The 18,843-nt window shown below is 39.1% G+C and overlaps 1 protein-coding gene across 3 annotated transcripts in view; it reads left to right on the forward strand.

Moving 5' to 3' along the window:
• The window catches only part of ROBO1 (roundabout guidance receptor 1), a 296,268-nt gene that overhangs the window by 237,559 nt on the left and 39,866 nt on the right, over positions 1-18,843 (forward strand). For all 3 annotated transcript variants that reach the window (XM_079300688.1, XM_079300687.1, XM_079300686.1), the window contains exons 9-16: positions 1,383-1,588; positions 2,969-3,050; positions 3,198-3,366; positions 3,458-3,624; positions 6,628-6,749; positions 8,889-9,120; positions 10,360-10,481; positions 13,944-14,115. In XM_079300688.1, the coding sequence (XP_079156814.1) occupies positions 1,383-1,588; positions 2,969-3,050; positions 3,198-3,366; positions 3,458-3,624; positions 6,628-6,749; positions 8,889-9,120; positions 10,360-10,481; positions 13,944-14,115 (1,272 nt within the window). The remainder of the gene's footprint in view (positions 1-1,382; positions 1,589-2,968; positions 3,051-3,197; positions 3,367-3,457; positions 3,625-6,627; positions 6,750-8,888; positions 9,121-10,359; positions 10,482-13,943; positions 14,116-18,843) is intronic.

An 18,843-nucleotide genomic window follows, 5' to 3' on the forward strand; every position in this document is an offset into this window, starting at 1 on the left:
TGTAAAGGTATTAGAATGCCTTTGAAACCAATCAATGGTTTTCCTAATGGTAAGAGGAGTTGGCATCAACTTCAGAGGACTTAAATCAGCCATGAATTTCAGTGTCATTAGATTTCTCCTATAAAGCACAAATCAGTCAACTCCTTACCTTTGCCAACTGCAAAGTTCTTTACAAACTTGTCAAAGTCAAATGCAAATTATAAATGGGCTTATTTTGTCTGTCTCTGCAGAGAAAGATTGTAATGGCCTTAAAGTGTATAGCAACAGGTTGAGACAAGAACTGAAGGATAAATAATGCAGTTGAAAACAGAATGTCATTTGAACATGCAAATGAAATTATGGGAGTTGGACTGTAGCCAGAAAAAACACTGCTAACATCCTGTCTGTTGTTAAGAAAAGTAATTTAGAAATATCTGATTTTCACAAATTATCAGAACTTCAGGATTATATTTCAGCTACCAAACCAGTTTTTAAGTTACATGAGCTCCATGCCACTGCTGAACAGATTTATGGTATTTAAAATTATGGCTATTTTCAGATCATCAGTGCATGTCATCTTGGATGGTACAGATAAAGCAGACCCTGAAACACAACAAGATAACTTTTACCTCTTTTTTTGCATAATGGAAGACTACCATTCTTTATTCTGTGAATATTAGATTGGTTTATATTTTGCTGTGCATTATAATTAAATAACCCATCAATAGCACTTAATATCCATTGTGTAAAAGATGTATTAAAATTGACATAGACAATGGGATTGTGGAACTTTATTGGTGGCTGTGAAGTCATCATAAAATTCAGAAACTACTTGAAAACTATTTCATAGAAGAAATCTTTCCAAAATGGCTCTATCCATTTGTGGTTGCTTTACCCTAGTACTCACGATTAGGGCACAGCACCAAGATGAGTTGGTGGCACATAAAAAATGGCTATTTAAGCAGTAGGTATTTCTGAGGTTATCCCCTGATTGCCCACCTCCTTTTTCTCTGTCTTTAAATGCTGGAAGTATGAGCTGTGTTACACAGGCCTGGCAGTGGTGAAAGGTGGAAAAGGTAAAATCTGTGCCTTGCCAAAGAATCTGGGAAGTCCTTTCTTTTCCCATTATCACTTCATAAAGACACTGGACTTGGAGAATGCCTGGAGGATAGCAGTGATGTGCAGTACTTTCTCTGTTCTGAAAATACTGCACTGTGTATCATTTTAAACATCCTGTGCATCATAATAATGCACCCTGCCCTGAATAATGCATGCCTCCAACTTTAATTACTTGTTTAATTATTTTCAGTTTGTTTCAAAGCCTCAAGCAACTGCTGTTGCTTAGATGATTAGAAAATTGCTTCCAGTTGCCGAAATGTCTTTGCTGTTGTTTCCCCTGGCAGTGATTGCAGACCGGCCTCCCCCTGTCATTCGGCAGGGTCCTGTGAACCAGACTGTGGCTGTAGATGGGACTTTAGTGCTGAACTGTGTGGCCACAGGCACTTTGATGCCCACTATCCTCTGGAAAAAGGATGGCATCCTCATTTCCACCCAAGACTCCCGCATCAAGCAGCTGGAGACAGGAGCACTGCAGATCAGATATGCCAAGGTAGCCTCGACTGGCAAATGGGATTTCTTCTTTTGTTTCATTTTGTGCATTCACCTCCAGGCATTTATGTAGTAAACTGTATGTTTAAAATTAATGGAAGGTTACATAAATGTACTAAAATATTCGATACTTCATGTTTTCAGATGGTACATTCTTTATGCTTAACACCTGCCTAGGGCACGTTATTTCAGATTTCATAATGAAAAATGCTGTAAAGAGGTATTAATTAAGGGAATTATTTGGTACTTAAAACTTGAAAGGGAATGTATTTCAGTAAGACAAATCATTACATTATTTGGGCTTTAGCACTAATAGATTAAAATGATCTACTTAATTCAAATGTTTATGAAGAAAGCCTTTGTTTAGCATATTCAGTAATAGAGCCATGTACACAGCTTTTTCTAAGAGTTTTTAATGTTTAAACATGCTCAGTCATCAGTGTAACAAAGCTTAAAATGGTCAACCACCTGTCAAATACCTGGCTTCCTCTGGGAGTTATAGTACCTGGCCAGTATTGCTGCTGGTCATGCATTGCACACTTTAAAATGTTCTAAAATGTGAATGTAGCATGCTGGACATTCTCTGCTGTCTTTTCGGTATGGAGTAATTTTCTTTTTAGCTTAGGCTGCATACATCACTTTACCATATTCCCTAGAGTTGCCCTGCTGCCAATTACAAGTTAGACTGGCTTAGAGTTTGAATCTCTGATTTTTGATCACTTCCCTTCAGTTCATCTGCTGAGGCTGGGACCTGAGGAGGATAGCATTTCTTTTTTGGGGAAAAAAAGAAACACTTTTGAAATGTGATTAAGTCACATATGGACAAATAATCCAACATTCAGAACTGGATGAGGATAGCATATGGAGATTCTTTTTTGGGTCTGCTGTAAAGTGAAATTTATACTAACACAGGGAGCCCCATATGTACCCTGTGCAATATTTAAGCTTTTCTTTAAGGATGACATGTTCTCCAGTGCTCCAGTCCTGATAAATCCCCAGGCTTTATTTATGTAGAGGGTTGACAGTTGCATGGGGTCTTGTCATCTGAGTTCCTTCTCAATTTATTTGTTAGGACCTCTGCAGAGTAAGGAATAAATGATGCAGGAAATGGCCTTCAGTTTGCTCATTAGAGAATAGTTAACATAAAATTAGAATCTTCAGCATTTCTGATTCTTTTGTGGCTGCTCAAAAAAAAGAAAACCAAAACAAACATTTTTGTTTTGCCAAAACCGTAACTTCTAATGGAAGGAGCTTCTGCTGCAGAAGTTTTTGCAGGCTAATACTCATGATCCATAATCATGGGGAAGCCTAGAGAGCTGTAATGACTTTTCTAGCCCAGTGAGTGCCTGGTTGTTTCAAACATTTGCTCTTCCCCATGCAGCTGGGGGACACGGGCCGGTACACCTGCATCGCCTCGACGCCGAGCGGCGAAGCGACCTGGAGTGCATTCATAGAGGTCCAAGGTAAATCCATCCTCTGTTCAGAGAAAACAATTGAAGGAAAAGCATTAATTGAAATGCACAAGTTATCTGACTCTGTGCAGATGTAAGCAGTCTTTAGCTTACAGCTGCTGCCTGTCCACACTCAGCATTTCTCTCTCCTTTTGTCAGAGTTTGGAGTCCCGGTGCAGCCACCACGACCCACTGACCCAAACTTGATTCCTAGTGCTCCATCAAAGCCTGAGGTTACAGATGTCAGCAGAAATACAGTAACATTGTCATGGCAACCTAATTTGAATTCAGGTGCAACCCCAACCTCTTACATCATTGAGGCCTTCAGGTATGTGAGTGATCTTGCTGTCTGTGTGTTTACGTGTGATGTGCTGCTAAAGAACCTCGTGCTAACCTGCTGTTGTGTGCTTTATCCTTAGCCATGCATCAGGGAGCAGCTGGCAGACTGTAGCTGAAAATGTGAAAACTGAGAGTTTTGCAGTTAAAGGGCTAAAACCTAATGCAATTTATCTCTTCCTTGTGAGAGCAGCTAATGCATATGGGCTGAGCGACCCAAGCCAAATATCTGATCCAGTGAAAACTCAAGGTAAGTTTTTGATACTGAGCATTTTGGATGTCCACAGCAGCTGTCACAAATTGACTAAACAATACCAGATGCAGGAATTCTGGTAGCTTTGGACTGTCTACCTATCCTGGCTATAATATATACTACAGTAAAATACAGTGTTTAAACTTGGATTTCTCTGTAACACGGACTCTCACAGCATGTTGCATTGCCTAGTATCTCTTATCCAAAGGTAGTTACAACTTGCAGAATTGCTCTTGCTAGCAACCAAAGTAATCCCTGGTTTTTTTTGAGTTCCCACACAAATCCTCAAATTCCATGGAAATGTTATTACTATGTCCAGTGAATCAAATAAGGCTTAAGACTGAGACAGGGAGAGAAACAGCATGTAATCTAAGTTGACTTCTACTGCAATAGGAAAAAGAAAAGTTGAAAATTTGAAGGAATTTGGCATCATGAACCAGTAAAGAGATTTTGGCAGTATGTTACAAGTGTTTCCACAGTACAACTGTTGGAAGTGAAGCAGGGTAGAAAGCAGAGCTTACAGATAGCCAAGTGGAGGAAAAGTCTGGGTAGAAGTGAATGAAGGAGTCACCCACTGACTTCAGCTGTGACTGAAGTCCAGCTACAGACTGAATCCAGCTATGTAAAATTAAAACTATCTTTGTGTTTGCTGTAGCCAATAAATGACACTTAGGATGATGTACAAGGAAGCATTTCAGCTCTGAAGCCTGCAGTGAAAAGCTTAGATTCTTAACTAGGGGAAAACTAAACACTGTTTTCCAAAGAAAAAGTGATAGAGATCGTATTTTTTGTTTGTTTGTTTTTCTGATCTTCCTACTTACTGGAGAAATTGACCCACTGGCTTATTAAGAGTGTCTGTGTTGTATGTTTGTTTCTTTGTTTGTGTAAGTAAGTACATGTTAGTTTTTTGAAAGGAAGTTCTCTAAAGGAAACAAAGCATTTTTCTTTGGTGACTTCTCATGTTTTCTGTAGCTGGTCTGAAAGCAAGTCCTTCTCATCTCCCCTGGGGAGTGACCAGTTTCACATTGCTGTCTTTTGGTATTATGCATTTCTCCTGAAATTTCAGTGGCAATTTCAGTGGATATGTATGGACAGCAGAGTCACAGCCACACGGAAAATCAGGATTGCACAGGTTCCCAAGTTTTTTTACCAAAGAGAGATTTAATAACCTTTTAGTGTTTCCTGATTTCTGGGAATAGAGCTGCACGAGCCTGTTTTTCATGTAGTGTAGTTTCATTTCTGGAGATGAGAAGAGGTATTGTGTCTGTTCCAAACTGATTACTGACCTGATTCTGAGAAACAGCAAATGTTCTGTTCACTCAACTGAATGGTTTATAATGACATGGAAAATCTTCACTGTTCTCTGAGCACCTAGTAGAGCTGTAAACCCAAGAGCCACACAATACCTCAGTGAAAATAACTAATACATAAAGTTTTCTCCAGTTTTAAGAAATATAATCAAGTGTCAAGTCCTTTAGAGCAGTTCTGCTCTTCTTCCAATACCATTTCATTTTTGTTTAAGTTGTGGCTTAACTAAAATTACCTAATTTACTTTTATCTCAAGGGTTGTATAATCCTGTCCTAACTGCATCTTCAGTCCACAAACCAAGGTGAAGGTAGATTGCTACATTTAATGCCTTCATCCCTTCAGCACTACCTTCCTCTTTACACTTTACAAGCACTAACATCCACATTTTTGGGTGTTTTCACTGACAGTCCCTGTTGTGGAAGCTTGGAGCTGGAACAAGAGAGCACACACTTCATTTTATAGCCCAGATGTGCAAATGGCTGAGCCTGTGAATAGTTTGATCCATATTGTGGATGACTCATCTCTTTTGACTAGCAAAGCCAGAACTAATTATTCCACTGGCTTTCCTGTTACATTCTGAGCAGGGTGATATTTAGGCAATGCTCCCAAACAGAAGCTTTTATATTTAATGCTTTCAAACTTTGGGAGGGGAAAATACTGTGATAATGGACTGTTTGCAGAACATGCTGCATGGGGATATAGCAGTTTCTCAGTGGAGGATTTTTTTGGTTTTGTTCTTTTGTTATTACCAATGTTTCTTGCTAAGAATCCAGATTTGTCACTCACTGACTACACATTAACCTCTGTAGTAATCACTGCAAGTACTTTTCATGAATTTCCAGTCACAGCATTTTAGCCATAGTCAGCATGGTATTTGTTTAAAATGAGGTGATCAAGGAATGAGATGTGAACCTAGAACAGAAGCTCTTACTCTGTTTCCACAGTACATGTTTCAGATACCTTCTTAGTGATTGCCCTGTAAGTTTTACACGTCTGACAGTCATTCCATTTCAGTTAAAAGCACCTTCCAAGGGCTCAATATGCAAAAAATATGTGTTTTCATTGTACTGTTGTGTGTTTTGAGAGGAATTTTTCCATTAATGCATATGAATAATCCTTCCAGTTATAGGATGGACCAAATATCAGACAATCCAGACAGCCTTCAACAGGACTCTGCCTTCTATTTACAGAAACCTCTTGCCATCAGAGAAGCTGCAGCCATATGACTAATTTATCTTTTCTCTGCTTGTTAACATTATGTTGTGGTATTATTTTGCCATGAATTTATCTAAAGATGCAGCTGCTGCTTTTGCTGTTCTTTATAGGTTTCCTGGTCTCTTGGAATTGGCAGTGGGCAATAGAATGTTTTCTTTTCCCAGCAGGAAAGAATAAAGAGATGCTGCTGTAGCCATTTACCAAAGCTGCCCTTGAGTGTGGTGTGTCTTTTTGTGCAGCATTACCTCATGTTTCTGTCAAGGGAATTGCAGTGTCTTGAGTTGGTACTGCCCAAATGCTGGTGATTTGCTCAAGAAAATGCTTCATGTACTTTTTTCTTACATGATTAGGAAGTACTTAGGTTCAGCTTTACTAGTGATAGCATCATATACTTTCTGACATACTCATTTGTATTTACATGTACTTATTTCAACAACCATGTGTACTTGTGAGAATGGAATCTTAAATTATTGCAGATGTTCCGCCAACAAGCCAAGGTGTGGATCACAAGCAGGTCCAGAGAGAGCTGGGTGACGTGGTGCTGCATCTGCACAACCCTACCATCCTTTCCTCCTCCTCAATTGAAGTTCATTGGACTGTGAGTACAGATCTGTGCTCTGCTGCTGATTACCTGCACTGCTATGTGCTGCTTTGACTGCAGTGGGGTCATATTTAGGAAGCTGAGTAGTTTGTATGGATGCAGATGTTTTTCTCTGGGAAGAGTGCTGCTTGTGCTGTGCTTTTCTACTTCATTAAATTTTACCCATTTTCTCTATCTTTTTCTCCATAGAGCATGCTCTTTACAATAGGGTGAGGGTTTCAGGGTCCTCCTCTGGAAGTTAAAAGACTGATCAAAGCCCTCCTAAGTCATATCCTGAAGTCTTTGCACTGCTTTTAGCAGCACGTGTATCAGTCCCTTAATGAGACAACATGGGCAATTCCCTGTCAGTCACCCTTAGAGAGAAATGCTGCACAATTGTGTTTGAAAGTGTTACCTCCATGCTACAGACACAACCAAATCAGATAGCCTCAACTATCCTTTCCTGTGGTGCACTGAGTACATGGGGTGCAGGGAGAAGAGGTAAAAGAGGCAATTGTCATGATGATGTTGCTCTGAAAGTAGGAAAGCAGGAAGATGGCCACGTGGAGGACGTGGCAGAGGAACTGAGAGAGTGAGGAATGTCACCCAAAGATCAGTTTCAAAATGGAATGCAAAGTTAAGAAAAAGTTGGGGATATAATTATACCATGTACAGAAATAAAACCATAAGAAGTGAGGTTTGAGGTCTCTGTAGGACTTCCATCTGAACATTCCAATATATTGGCAGGGATAATGTGGCACAGCACGGGCTGTAGCTCCTGCCATGCCATAGCAGAATATTTTGAGCAGGAACAAAAGGAATTTTGACTTTGTAGAAGAGCTGTAGCCCAAAGGAGTCCTGATCTCCACCCAGGGCTCCTCAGTGCTGCATTAATATCTGCTGTGTTGCACAGTAATTACACTCTCACCTGCAGTATGGCCACCTGCAGCAAGCAATCTCCTGTTTTAACTAATACATTAAAATATCTTTGAGGTTCCTAGCAAATTTTGTTTGACCTTTACTTACAGAACAACCTTTTCCAGACAGGCAGTTTTTGTCAGTCTCTTGGGTGGCCTGTGGCTTCTCTGCAATTTCAAAAATAAGCATTACCTCAGTTTCAGCTAACACATGCATTCTTGATGTGATTATTAAAAATGAAATGTGTTGCTCTTTGGATTAAAATTGCAAGCACATAGTTTTATTATAATGTTGTATGAGATTTTTGAGAACAGGAAAATCTGATACACTTTAAAAATTTTATTGTGGCAGTTACTGGACTCCCTTATTCATAAGAAATTGAAACCAGTAGTTAAAAAATAGTGAATGCTTCACAACAGATCAGTTGTATAAGGAATCTTTCTGCTTCAGCTGTAGCCAAACATACTGCATCTGCCCTCAATGACACTCAGATCTCTTTCTCCACAAATTTGGTATAAAATTGGACTCAGGACCATTGAGCATCAGCTTGATTTGCTTTTCCAAGTCTCATCCATGTTACTATACTGAGCTTTATGCTCCCTCTTGGAACCTGGCCTCTCCCTGAGGGGGTGGACATGGGGCAATTCTTTGGGGATATCTGCCCTCTGACAGAGACCAGACACAGCAACAGAGACAGTGCCAGCTGGCCTCCCTCTCAATTGGCCTTCTCCAAAAAGAAGCAGGCAGGAAGTGGTGCTCATGTCACAGGTTTGGGAAGTGTCCACACCTCGGGAGAGTTGGCAGGCTCTCTCTTTGGTCTCCATATTCATCACCCTGAGCCCTGGCACTGTAAATCTCCCTTTCCCCATGTGCCCAGCCCTGCTCTGCAGGTTCAGGTGGGCAGCAGTCTGACCTGTGCCCAGCTCTTTTGCTCCATGTGTGCAAAGACTGTTCATTTCATGAACTGGGAGTATGGTGCTGGGGTATATTATACAACTTTGTTTTCCCTTTTAATGCCTTCCTAAATCTCATTTCTGCCAGCATCAGGGATTAATGCATGTGTGACTCAGGCCTGTAATTTGCTGTAATGCAAGGAGCCTTTATCTACTTTGGCAGTGTTGTTTATTTAGAATAACAGGAGGGATGGTCCAGGGGCCGTGCACAGTGTCATGGGCATCACCACGGGTTGCTGCCTGTTTATGGATTTTTAATTTTTTTTGTGTTCTGCTGTCTTGCCAGGTGGACCAGCAATCCCAGTATATTCAAGGATATAAAATCCTGTACCGGCCTACACCAGCATCATATGGAGAATCAGAGTGGTTAATCTTTGAAGTGAGGACTCCAACCAAAAACAGTGTTGTCATTCCCGAGCTGAAGAAAGGTGTAAACTATGAAATCAAGGCCCGCCCTTTCTTTAATGAGTTTCAGGGAGCAGATAGTGAAGTGAAATTCGCAAAGACCCTGGAAGAAGGCAAGTAGGAGCTAGACTGTCTTCATCTTTCTTTTTTGAAGTAGCAGCCTGGCTGGCTTTCCTCTGATATGTTCATTATTTGATCTTGTTTGAAGTGCATGCTGTTTGAGAGCAGCAATCTGTGGCAGAGGAGACTGATCATTATGTGAATTGTTTGGTGACACAGAAGTAAATATTCTGAGCCAGGCATGAGAGACAGAGAGAGAGAGAGGGATGTGCAAAAATCCCTTCCAACACACAATGGGAAATTCACTTTTTTATCTTCCCTGCAGTGTGTGCACTCCTCCCTGCTGAGTTCATGGGCTGGTCACAAGTGACTTCTGTCAGATTCAAGCACTTGCTAATCACTATCTTAAGTAGATAGCAGACACCACAGAAATCATCAAAGCAGTGTAGCTGGGGGAATGGAAACCATGGTTTTTAAAGGCTTTTATACGTGGATCAATCAGTGAGACGAAATGGAAATATGAATAAGGGCAACAGATAGAGGGGACTAAATTATATATTTCCATCTCATGCATGTGCTAAAAAAAAAAGGTTCATAAAGCTCTTCCTTTTGTTGCTGCACAGGCATGATAAGTATGCAAGGTGGCCAGTGCCTTTGAATAGGGATTTTGGTGCTTCTGCTAGGCTGAACAGCCTTTCCTTTTCTATCTTCCTCCTCCATTAGAAATGTTGTGTAGCTTCAGTTTATTGCTGCACGTGGTTCAAAAGGTGTGCATTCATCCTAAGCATCAGCTAAGCATCCGCTTTTTAGAAGGATTATTTCAAATTCAGAACATAAATTATCATTATAAATATGTTCATACTAATGCATTCTGTCCAGATTTTAGTAAGTTTTGTATTACTCATTATTTTTTACACACTAAAGGAACTGAGATTTAGACTGGGGACTATATAGGATTTCTTTCAAAACTTTCGATCCTGAGTGAGAAGATTTGAGACCAGTGAGGAACTCAGTGCCCAGAACTATGACAGGCAGGTAATGGATATCTGAGTGTACAATTTGGAGTGTTACTTTTCCTGGCTTGCACAGCAAAGCTACAGCAGGACTCAGAGCCTGGTTGTTGGGTTATACATTTTCCTTCTCTATCATTTTATCTTGTGGGCACAAGCTGTGTAGGGTGGGGCACAAAAGATTGCATCTGTAGAGCCCAGAAACCATCTTCCACTTAAACAAACTGGCTTGTGGGTGTGACAAACATAACCATTCAATCTTTTTTTTTTCTGAACAAACAGCTCCTAGTGCTCCACCTCAGAGTGTTTCAGTGACTAAGAACGATGGGAATGGGACTGCAATCGTGGTCACCTGGCAGCCACCCCCTGAGGACAACCAGAACGGGATGGTTCAGGAATACAAGGTACTGCTTGGTCCCCTGGCAGAGGCAGCAAGGGCTGTTCGTGGATGCTTGGCTCCATCTTCTGGTTACTCAGAGAAAATGGGAGGGAAAATCACTGCTTTGACTCCATATTTAGTGATTCTGCCTAGGTGGTGGAAGGCAATTAAAACAGCCTCCATAAATCAAAGCAAAGGGTCAACACTCTTAATTAAAACAGCTCCTGCCTTGCCTTCATTATAACTTGGGAAATGCACACACAAGGAGAGAGGGAATCCTACCTGTTTGAGAGCTGCTATGACACTGGCCAAGGCAGTAAATATAAACAGGCTTAATGAGTTGAAAAGCTGAGGGATAATAATTAACAGTGTTAAGATCTGAGTAAATTATGCGTAACTGGGTAGTTAAAACAAATGGAAAACTTTCAAGGAAAGAATGTGCTTCTATGATAATAAATCTATTAGTGCATAGAAATTTTTTCTTCCAAACACAGTTCTCATTATGGTATTTAATTTTTAACAAATTGAAAGTACATTAAAAATATTTATTGTTTGTTATTCATTTATGAAAACAGATTGTATATGCAGTTTGAATTTTTTGGTGCTAATTTACATAGCAAAGTAAATGAAGTTTATTTTTCCTAAGCAAGCTCAAGATGTTTTAAATGTAGATATCAAGTAAGCTTTGTAGCCATGGAAAGGCAGGAGCTTTGGTTTTAGCCCTCTGCAAATGAACACTATTGAGAAAATCTTTTAAATGAGAATGTCTTGGCTATTTTTCAGATTTAAACACAGTGCTATAAACATATATTCCTAGCGATCAAACTCATTCTGATTTTTTTTTTCCTCTCAGTAAAAATGGGAAAGGGAAGAGATTGCTAAGCTTCATGGTCAATTTAGAATAATAAAACCTTTTCAGAACCTTGTCACCTGGCAAAAAAAAAAAAAAAATCTGTTTTATGGCTTAGTTTCAGATACATTATATAATGTAATTGGAAAAAATACTCATGAGGTTATTTCATTTAAAGACAGACCTTGAGTTGGAGAGATGGAATTATTTCCAACAAGAAACTGCATCAGAGGAATGTTAAGGTTGCAGTGACACAATGATAAAAGTCAGGAAATTCACATTTCTGAGTGGATATAATCCCTACCCCATCTCCCAGGATTTTGAGGTGACAGGCTACCAGGTGCTGTAGCAAACACACTGCAGTGCTTATGTAGCAATAGATGGCACAGTGGCACATTTTGCATCTCTATTTGTTGCATTATTTTATTTTGTGCTTTTCACCATGGACAGAAAACAGACATAAATAGTATCTGTGAAAATATATATGCCATTCCTGCTGAAGTTGGTATATTTAATTACTGGTTTTGTCAAAAAAACCTAAAGAAATGCAGAACTGCTGATTTTAGATTAAGAACTAATAACAAGAAAAAAGATTCAAATAGAAATCTTGTGAAATTTTCTCTTTTTTCTTCCCCTTTTGTTTTTCTATCTTTTGTTTTCTTTCAGAAAATTTAAAAAAAAAAAAAAAAAAGTATGCATATGTGGGGCAGTTAATTATTTTCTCAGCAACTCAGATCAAAGGCAAGAGTGTACCTACTTTAATGAAAGGATAAAATAAATAGGTAAAGGATACTATCTTAATTGAAGAATTGTCAGTAGCACACACAAAACCCCAGAAACTCAAATTCACAGCATAAGTAAATTTCTCTCTTCACTTATGTGTCTGTTATAATGTGAACTCATTCTTCTTTTATAACATTGAAAAAGTTCATTTTCACTTGCCTATTTATGTATACACTCAAATGTAGGATGGCAAGTACTGAACAACTTGATGTTTGACCTGACATTCTTGTTTCATGCACTTCTTCATGTACTTGAGTGCCTAAGAACAAAAACCTTTTTTCTGAATTAGTAGTTTATAGTAGATTATAAGTACATAATAAATGGGTTTCATTGTTCGCACATGCACCATTTTACAAGGTAGCAGTAATAATTCCTGAGAAAATTACCTAAGTCAAAATGTAGATTCAAGTCTTTTGTTCCTCACTTAATTGAGTTCTTATTTATATGAGTATTTTTGTGACCATCCTTTAGGATTCAAGAGCAGTATTAGTAATAGTTTTACTCCTAGCACTGACTGAAACAGTCTCTATGTAGTATCAGGATACAAAAAGGAGATTCTCTTCATGTGCTCTGACCTGCTCTGCAGCAGCACTTATGTATATCCTGTGCTGGGATTCGATTTCAAAGGAACTTAAAATCCATTCCACATCCCCACATTGTCCCACAAGCCTTGTTTCAGTCTGTGGCATCCAGAGAAGGAAAAAGGGTCTTTACAATGTCCTGAAGGTGAGATAAAATTTCCAGTGTCCAGGCAGAAAGGGCTGTGCAGAGGGGGCTGTAGCAATTGTTCTGCATTGAAAGTCTATCCCCCTCACCTGGCAACCCCCACAGCAGCAGAATTGCACGAGGGATTTAAAGCAGCTATCTGGCTACTAAATCTTTTAGGAGCTCCATATGTTGAAAGCAAAGTCTTCCCTCCTGTGCACAATCAGCCCAGGTTCTGATATGCTTGTGTTCTCAGCCAAGTTTGCTTCTTTACAGATAAAGTATTGAATTTAACTAATTTAACTTTCTGGATAAATGTTCTTTGTTAAGCAATGCATTTGTGAAAAGGGCACAAAAAGGAAATAGGCACAGCTGCATGGGGTTTTTTTAGCAGATGTATGTTAGCTGCTGCTTCACCTTGAATAGCAGTTGGGAGTTCAACCATCCTCCTGAAAGCATTTGCCACATCAGTGACTCAGGCCTAAAAACATAAAGATACCTCATCTTATTGCTTCTCCCTGCCATTTAATGTTACTGATGTAATGGATGAAGTTGTGATTTGAAGTCACTAGACCTGTATCTTGGTCTCAACCAAACAATGATATCTGATGATGTCACACTGTTGTCTCCATTACAATACAGCATACCACTCAATATTTGCTCCTTGCTACCATCTAAAATAAAAGAAAAACCAAAACCTTTTGGATCCCATCATGACATTAGTTCTCTTAAGGTGTCGTATGATGAAAGACTTGTTTTTGCACTTGAGTGACACATAATTCCTGAAGAAGAGAATTGCAAATTCATTTAACTGAATGCTCTTAATTTGTTGTTTATGTGAACAACTCGTGGCTGACAGGCTTCCCTCACTTCTTCTGTGCTTGTAGTTTCATTAGCACTTGTTGAACTCTAAATGAATTGTGATGAACTCATCAAGTAATGGTAGTAGTTGGAGCAGCTCCTTGGAACAAGAAGTGTCTTGCCAGTGTTCATAGGGGCCCTAGGACAGCAGTCAATGAAGATGATAGAACAGCAGCAAAGCATAAATTTCTTCATCCAGAAGAAAAGAATGTGTGAACTTTCCTACTTCTTACCCTACAACGTTGAGTTTTGAACTTTTATATATGCCATGCTTCTGCTTGCCTGCAGGTTTGGTGCCTTGGCAATGAGAGCAGGTACCACATAAACAAGACAGTGGATGGAACCACCTTCTCCGTGGTCATCCCCTCCCTCGTTCCTGGCATCCGATACAGCGTGGAAGTGGCTGCAAGCACTGGGGCAGGACCTGGAGTGAAAAGTGACCCCCAATTTATCCAGCTAGGTAAGCTTCCTGCTCATCCTGCCTGTTGGTTTGGGGGATTTCTGTTTGTTTGCTCTCGTCTTTTATGGCACCAGAAATGCTTTGAAGACGAGTGAAATGGATAGTGTTACTTGATCTCTGGAATAGCAGGATTTGGTATTTCTGGTTTTAAACTTGCCTTCTACTTGCATTCTAATGGGGGGATTGAAACAACACTGTTTTGTTTGGTTTTTGTTTTTTTTTTAACTCCCAGTTCAGCAGTGCTTTTTAGTTGTTGACTTTTCAAAGTGAATTTTCACACTTAAAACTGGAAGTAAACTCCTTGTAGGGGGGTATGAATCACTAGATGTTGATCTACTTTAGGGATGTCATTTGTCTTGACCAGATTTTATCATTGTTGAAGCAAAAAAACAAGCATCCTAAAATTAAACACAATAAATGCTAACTATGCAAAGCTAGTAAATAACCTGAGTACAGGAAAAAACATGTACACAAATGATTTACAGTAATTTGACCTTCTAATCTCATTTACATCAAACACCACTGTCATAAATGTTGACCAGGGACATTGCTCCTGGATGTTTCTGAGAAAAATGCATCTCTGCTGTTGGTTAGCTGAAGATTTTTATTTAAAGTAGCTTTAAATATAGTCATATGCTGCTTTATAATATGCCTGGAGCAAAATACCTTATCATTACAGTATATAATTATGAAAGCAAGCTCAGCATGTTGCTTTGGACTTTATGTCCTGTCTATCTCTGTATCATTAGTAGATCTACCTTCTCATTTCACTTGTTATATTTAAAAATCTATAATTAAGAGCATGTAAAAACAAGACAGAACAATTAATATGGAAAATTGCTTGTACATTTCCTTAGGTATAAAAAGGAAGGCCATCTTCAGCTTACTGAAATTAGGCAGGTATATGGTTCCCAATTACATTGATGGAGATTTTAAAATAAAATTGCACGCAGCTTGTATGATAATCCATGAATATGGAATTATTACAGGAAAACCTTGCAGTTATTTGTTAGATTGTTCCTCCCTTCAGCCAGCTACCATTCACAGCTTTCTACAGCCAGTCAAAATCAAGTTTATTCCATATGGCTTAGGTTTTGAATTTCTGCATTGGTGAGGTTCATGAGGATAACCTCAATTCTTCAAAGTCAAAGGCTCCATAACCACTTTTGGTTTTTTCCCATTTTGTTTGATTATAATTAAATTCTAAATGAAGATGAATTTTATAATGGAACTTAATCACTTGGAGGTTTTGTTAAGTGGAAAAAGTAACAAATGAGACTGTCAGGGTAAGGTTTTTGCCATTTCTGAGTTCCTGGCCTTTATTGGCACTAGGTTAGAAAACAAGAAGTGATCCCACACCTTGAAGGCTGTTCAGATGCAAGTCTGGTAGAAAACACATATTTCCTCATGGTTGGAGTTTGCTTTCATTTCTTGCCTCTCATAAAGGGGCATGGCCAAGTCTAGGTATACTGTAGAACATCCCATAATTTGGTTGTTACATGGCAAAGATGTGGAGAGAGAAATTTCGTGGAGATCCATACCACAAGAGACAGAACCATGAAACATTTAACATTGCTGCTGAAAATTGCTGCTTACATTTAGGAGGTAGCACTCTTTGCTAGGACAGATCAACCTAAATGATCCAGGGAGAAGAATGGCTGCAGATTATCCAACTCTGCCCTCTGATGCAAGTTCTCCTCCAGCCCCCTCAAGGAATTGGATTTCTAGTTCTTAGAAGTGCTCCCAGCATGGGGGTGGAACAGTTTTCTGGGCAGCTTTCTTAAGAAAGAAAATTAATTTGTTGATGTCATCAGCTGGCGCTTTTCACCAGCAATAAATTACATTGGTACAGAGAGAGGGAAGGGAGGCCAGGGAGGGGCAGGAAAGAGGGCTAAGGATGCTCCCTGTAGAAGGTTTGAAACAGTCTGGACACGCTTTTTGTGATCTAAGAACTGTGGGACAGCTTCAAGCTACTGCATTTCTGACCCTGCTATTCCTCTTTCCTTGATACCCGAATTAATGCAATCCTTCATTTAAAAAAAAACTATAAATAGGAATTCCATGTGTGAAAGCAGAATATACTGTGTGATTCCGAGGTTCACTTTTTAAATAAGAACTTTTCATTAAAATCCAGTGTCTATCTCCTTAAAAACGTGTTTTTCACCCAAAAATGAGAGCCTGGGCTGTGGCTAGACTGGGTATCCTCTCTGAGCCTGTGTGCATGTGGGATGCTGCCAGGTTTGTGACTCTGGGATGTGCCTGGGCAGTCTCAGGTGTGTGGCAGGAGGAAGCCTCACCTTTGGGAGCCTTCCAGAAGAGAGGGGAGGACAGGAGATGTTGGATTCCCTGGGAGCTGAGGCGTGCAATCACAGTGCCATGCATCAGCTGAGCTGTGATAAATGACCTGGTGCACACACTTAACCTGTTACAAAGACAGGTACAAATTGTCATCTCGGAGCTCTTTCATTTTCCACGTCCCTGCTGACATGAAGCAGCTCACTGAGCTGTGGTACCCCAGACTTCCCCTGCCACCAGGGACAAGCCAACAAAATAACTTGCTTGTTATTCATAAAATCATGAGATCAGCTGAAAAATTATGGGTCTGCTTAAAACACCCTGCAGGAAGCTTCTGAATGTGCCTCTTGGCTTTTGAATGATCTTTTAAAGCTTGCTGTGTGATTCCAAGGACTGAAAAAAGTTAGTTAGTTTGTTTTAAAATAAAATATTATATTTTACATAAAGAAAGACTGAAAAGGAAAAAGTTTAATGAGACTCAGCCACAGCTCACTATATTTTGCCCATAACAATGAGCTGTGGAGAAACAAAATCACAGAATTTCAATTAGAATTTTTTTTTTTTTTCTTGTTACAACAAATAAAGACCTTGTTTACAACAATGCTCTGTACAGAAAGTTGAGAATTAGCAAACAATAATTTGCTGGTCTCTAGCCTAGCTTTTGTAGATTGATGGTAGCTTGGCAGTATTACCTATGCTTATTGACAGGTAAGTACTGACATTGGAACATGGGATGTATTTTGTTTCTGGTACCAGCTCTGAGAAGCCCCACAACTTCAGTTAATGTTACTCTTAAACACATCATTTGTGTGAATATATGGTATGCAGTTGTTTATTAAGAGATGCCTGCACAATTACTGTAAATGTTGAGTGTATTATTCAACCAGTGAATGTCTCAAGTGTACAAAATACAAGAAAGTCTCATTGAATCTTTATTATTCTAATAGCTTCATTTAGGAGATGTGATTTGTGAACCAGCTAGTATGCCTTCAGGATATTATTCTTCCAGCCCTTAAGGTACTTTGATTGTGATAGTTGTAAGGGGATTTTGTTGATATTTTTGTTTGTGGCCTGAAAACAACTTAAGAAAGTAATCTTTATTTTTACCCCTCAAAGCAAAGTCTCCCAAATCAGTTTGGTGCTGTCACCTCAAGCTGTATGTTATGAGTGAAGTGCACAACTGATATTTTATCAGTTTGTGAAACATACATCTAGAAAGGAGACAAAATAACATATTCTTACCTCAGTAATATTTCACCAAATAATTTTCATATTGCATCATGCACATATATTTGAGATAACACTCAAACAATATGTTACAAGTTTCAGGTGTTTTGCAAATTTCTATTGCCAGAATTGCCAATGTCAACACCATTTAGATATTCCTAAGTGTTTGTACGTTTTGCATACTGAATGAGACACACATATGGAAAATTACCATTCCATAGGTTGTACCTGCACAAGGCAAAGTTAAGTTTCTTGCTGAGAACCTGGAATTTCCTGACTTTTTAAAATCTTTGACATTCCAGTCATAAATGAATATTCATCTTTTATTTGTCATTTAGCAACTTAAATATTAGCTTTCACATTATTATTATTTTTATGAATATTTAGCATTAGAGGATTAGAGGTTCCAGTTCTCTATGTAAATTCTAATGAGCTTCCACTGAAGTTTGAAACTTGGAGCTTCAAGACATTCAGATCCAGTAGCTTGTGAGCAAAAGCCATAGCAACATTATCTGTGATTAAAAAGAGAGCTCTTATCTCAGGGTAGAAGGGATGAGTCACTGTGATAATATGCTGGTTTCAGGGAGCTGTGGGATCAGCCTGCTCCAACAACTCTGAGCCATTTCCAAGTACATTAAATGCTGCGGCTGCTGCTCTGGCAGTAGGATGCACTTTGCCATAGAATGTTTATGTTCACTTATTGTTTTGGCACATCTCCCTGAAGAGTGCAAGCAGGAACAGGAGTGTTCATTATGAACCATTTATGTATCAGTCAAAGTTCCAGAAATTTCCTGGGATAAAGAAAAAGTAGGGATTTTTTTGGTTTTGGGGTTTTTTTTAAGTTCAAGAGTTATTTCCCAGAGTGGTATTCAGGATCTCACAGGGCTCTTATGGAGAGAGAAGATGCCCTTCTCAAAGAAAGGCTTCCAATATAATGTTCCTGGAAGTTTTTAGTGATGAGGAGGTCACTAAATTTCATTCTGTTTATATTTAGCTTACTTTCTATTTTTTTTTAATGTAGTCAAATGTGACCTTGTGAAATCCCTTCCCTCTCCTTTTCTGCTGTTTATCTGCCTGGATGTGAACATAGATGCAGTTTTCTTTTTCCCATGTGCATAAATATATACCAGCTTATGTAATGGCTCTAACAGTCCACCCATATTCTATGTGTCAGAAGCCTAATTTCTTAAAAGAAATTTTATTATT

Source organism: Erithacus rubecula (assembly GCF_903797595.1).
Source record: "Erithacus rubecula genome assembly, chromosome: 1".
NCBI classification, from domain to species: Eukaryota; Metazoa; Chordata; class Aves; order Passeriformes; family Muscicapidae; genus Erithacus; species Erithacus rubecula.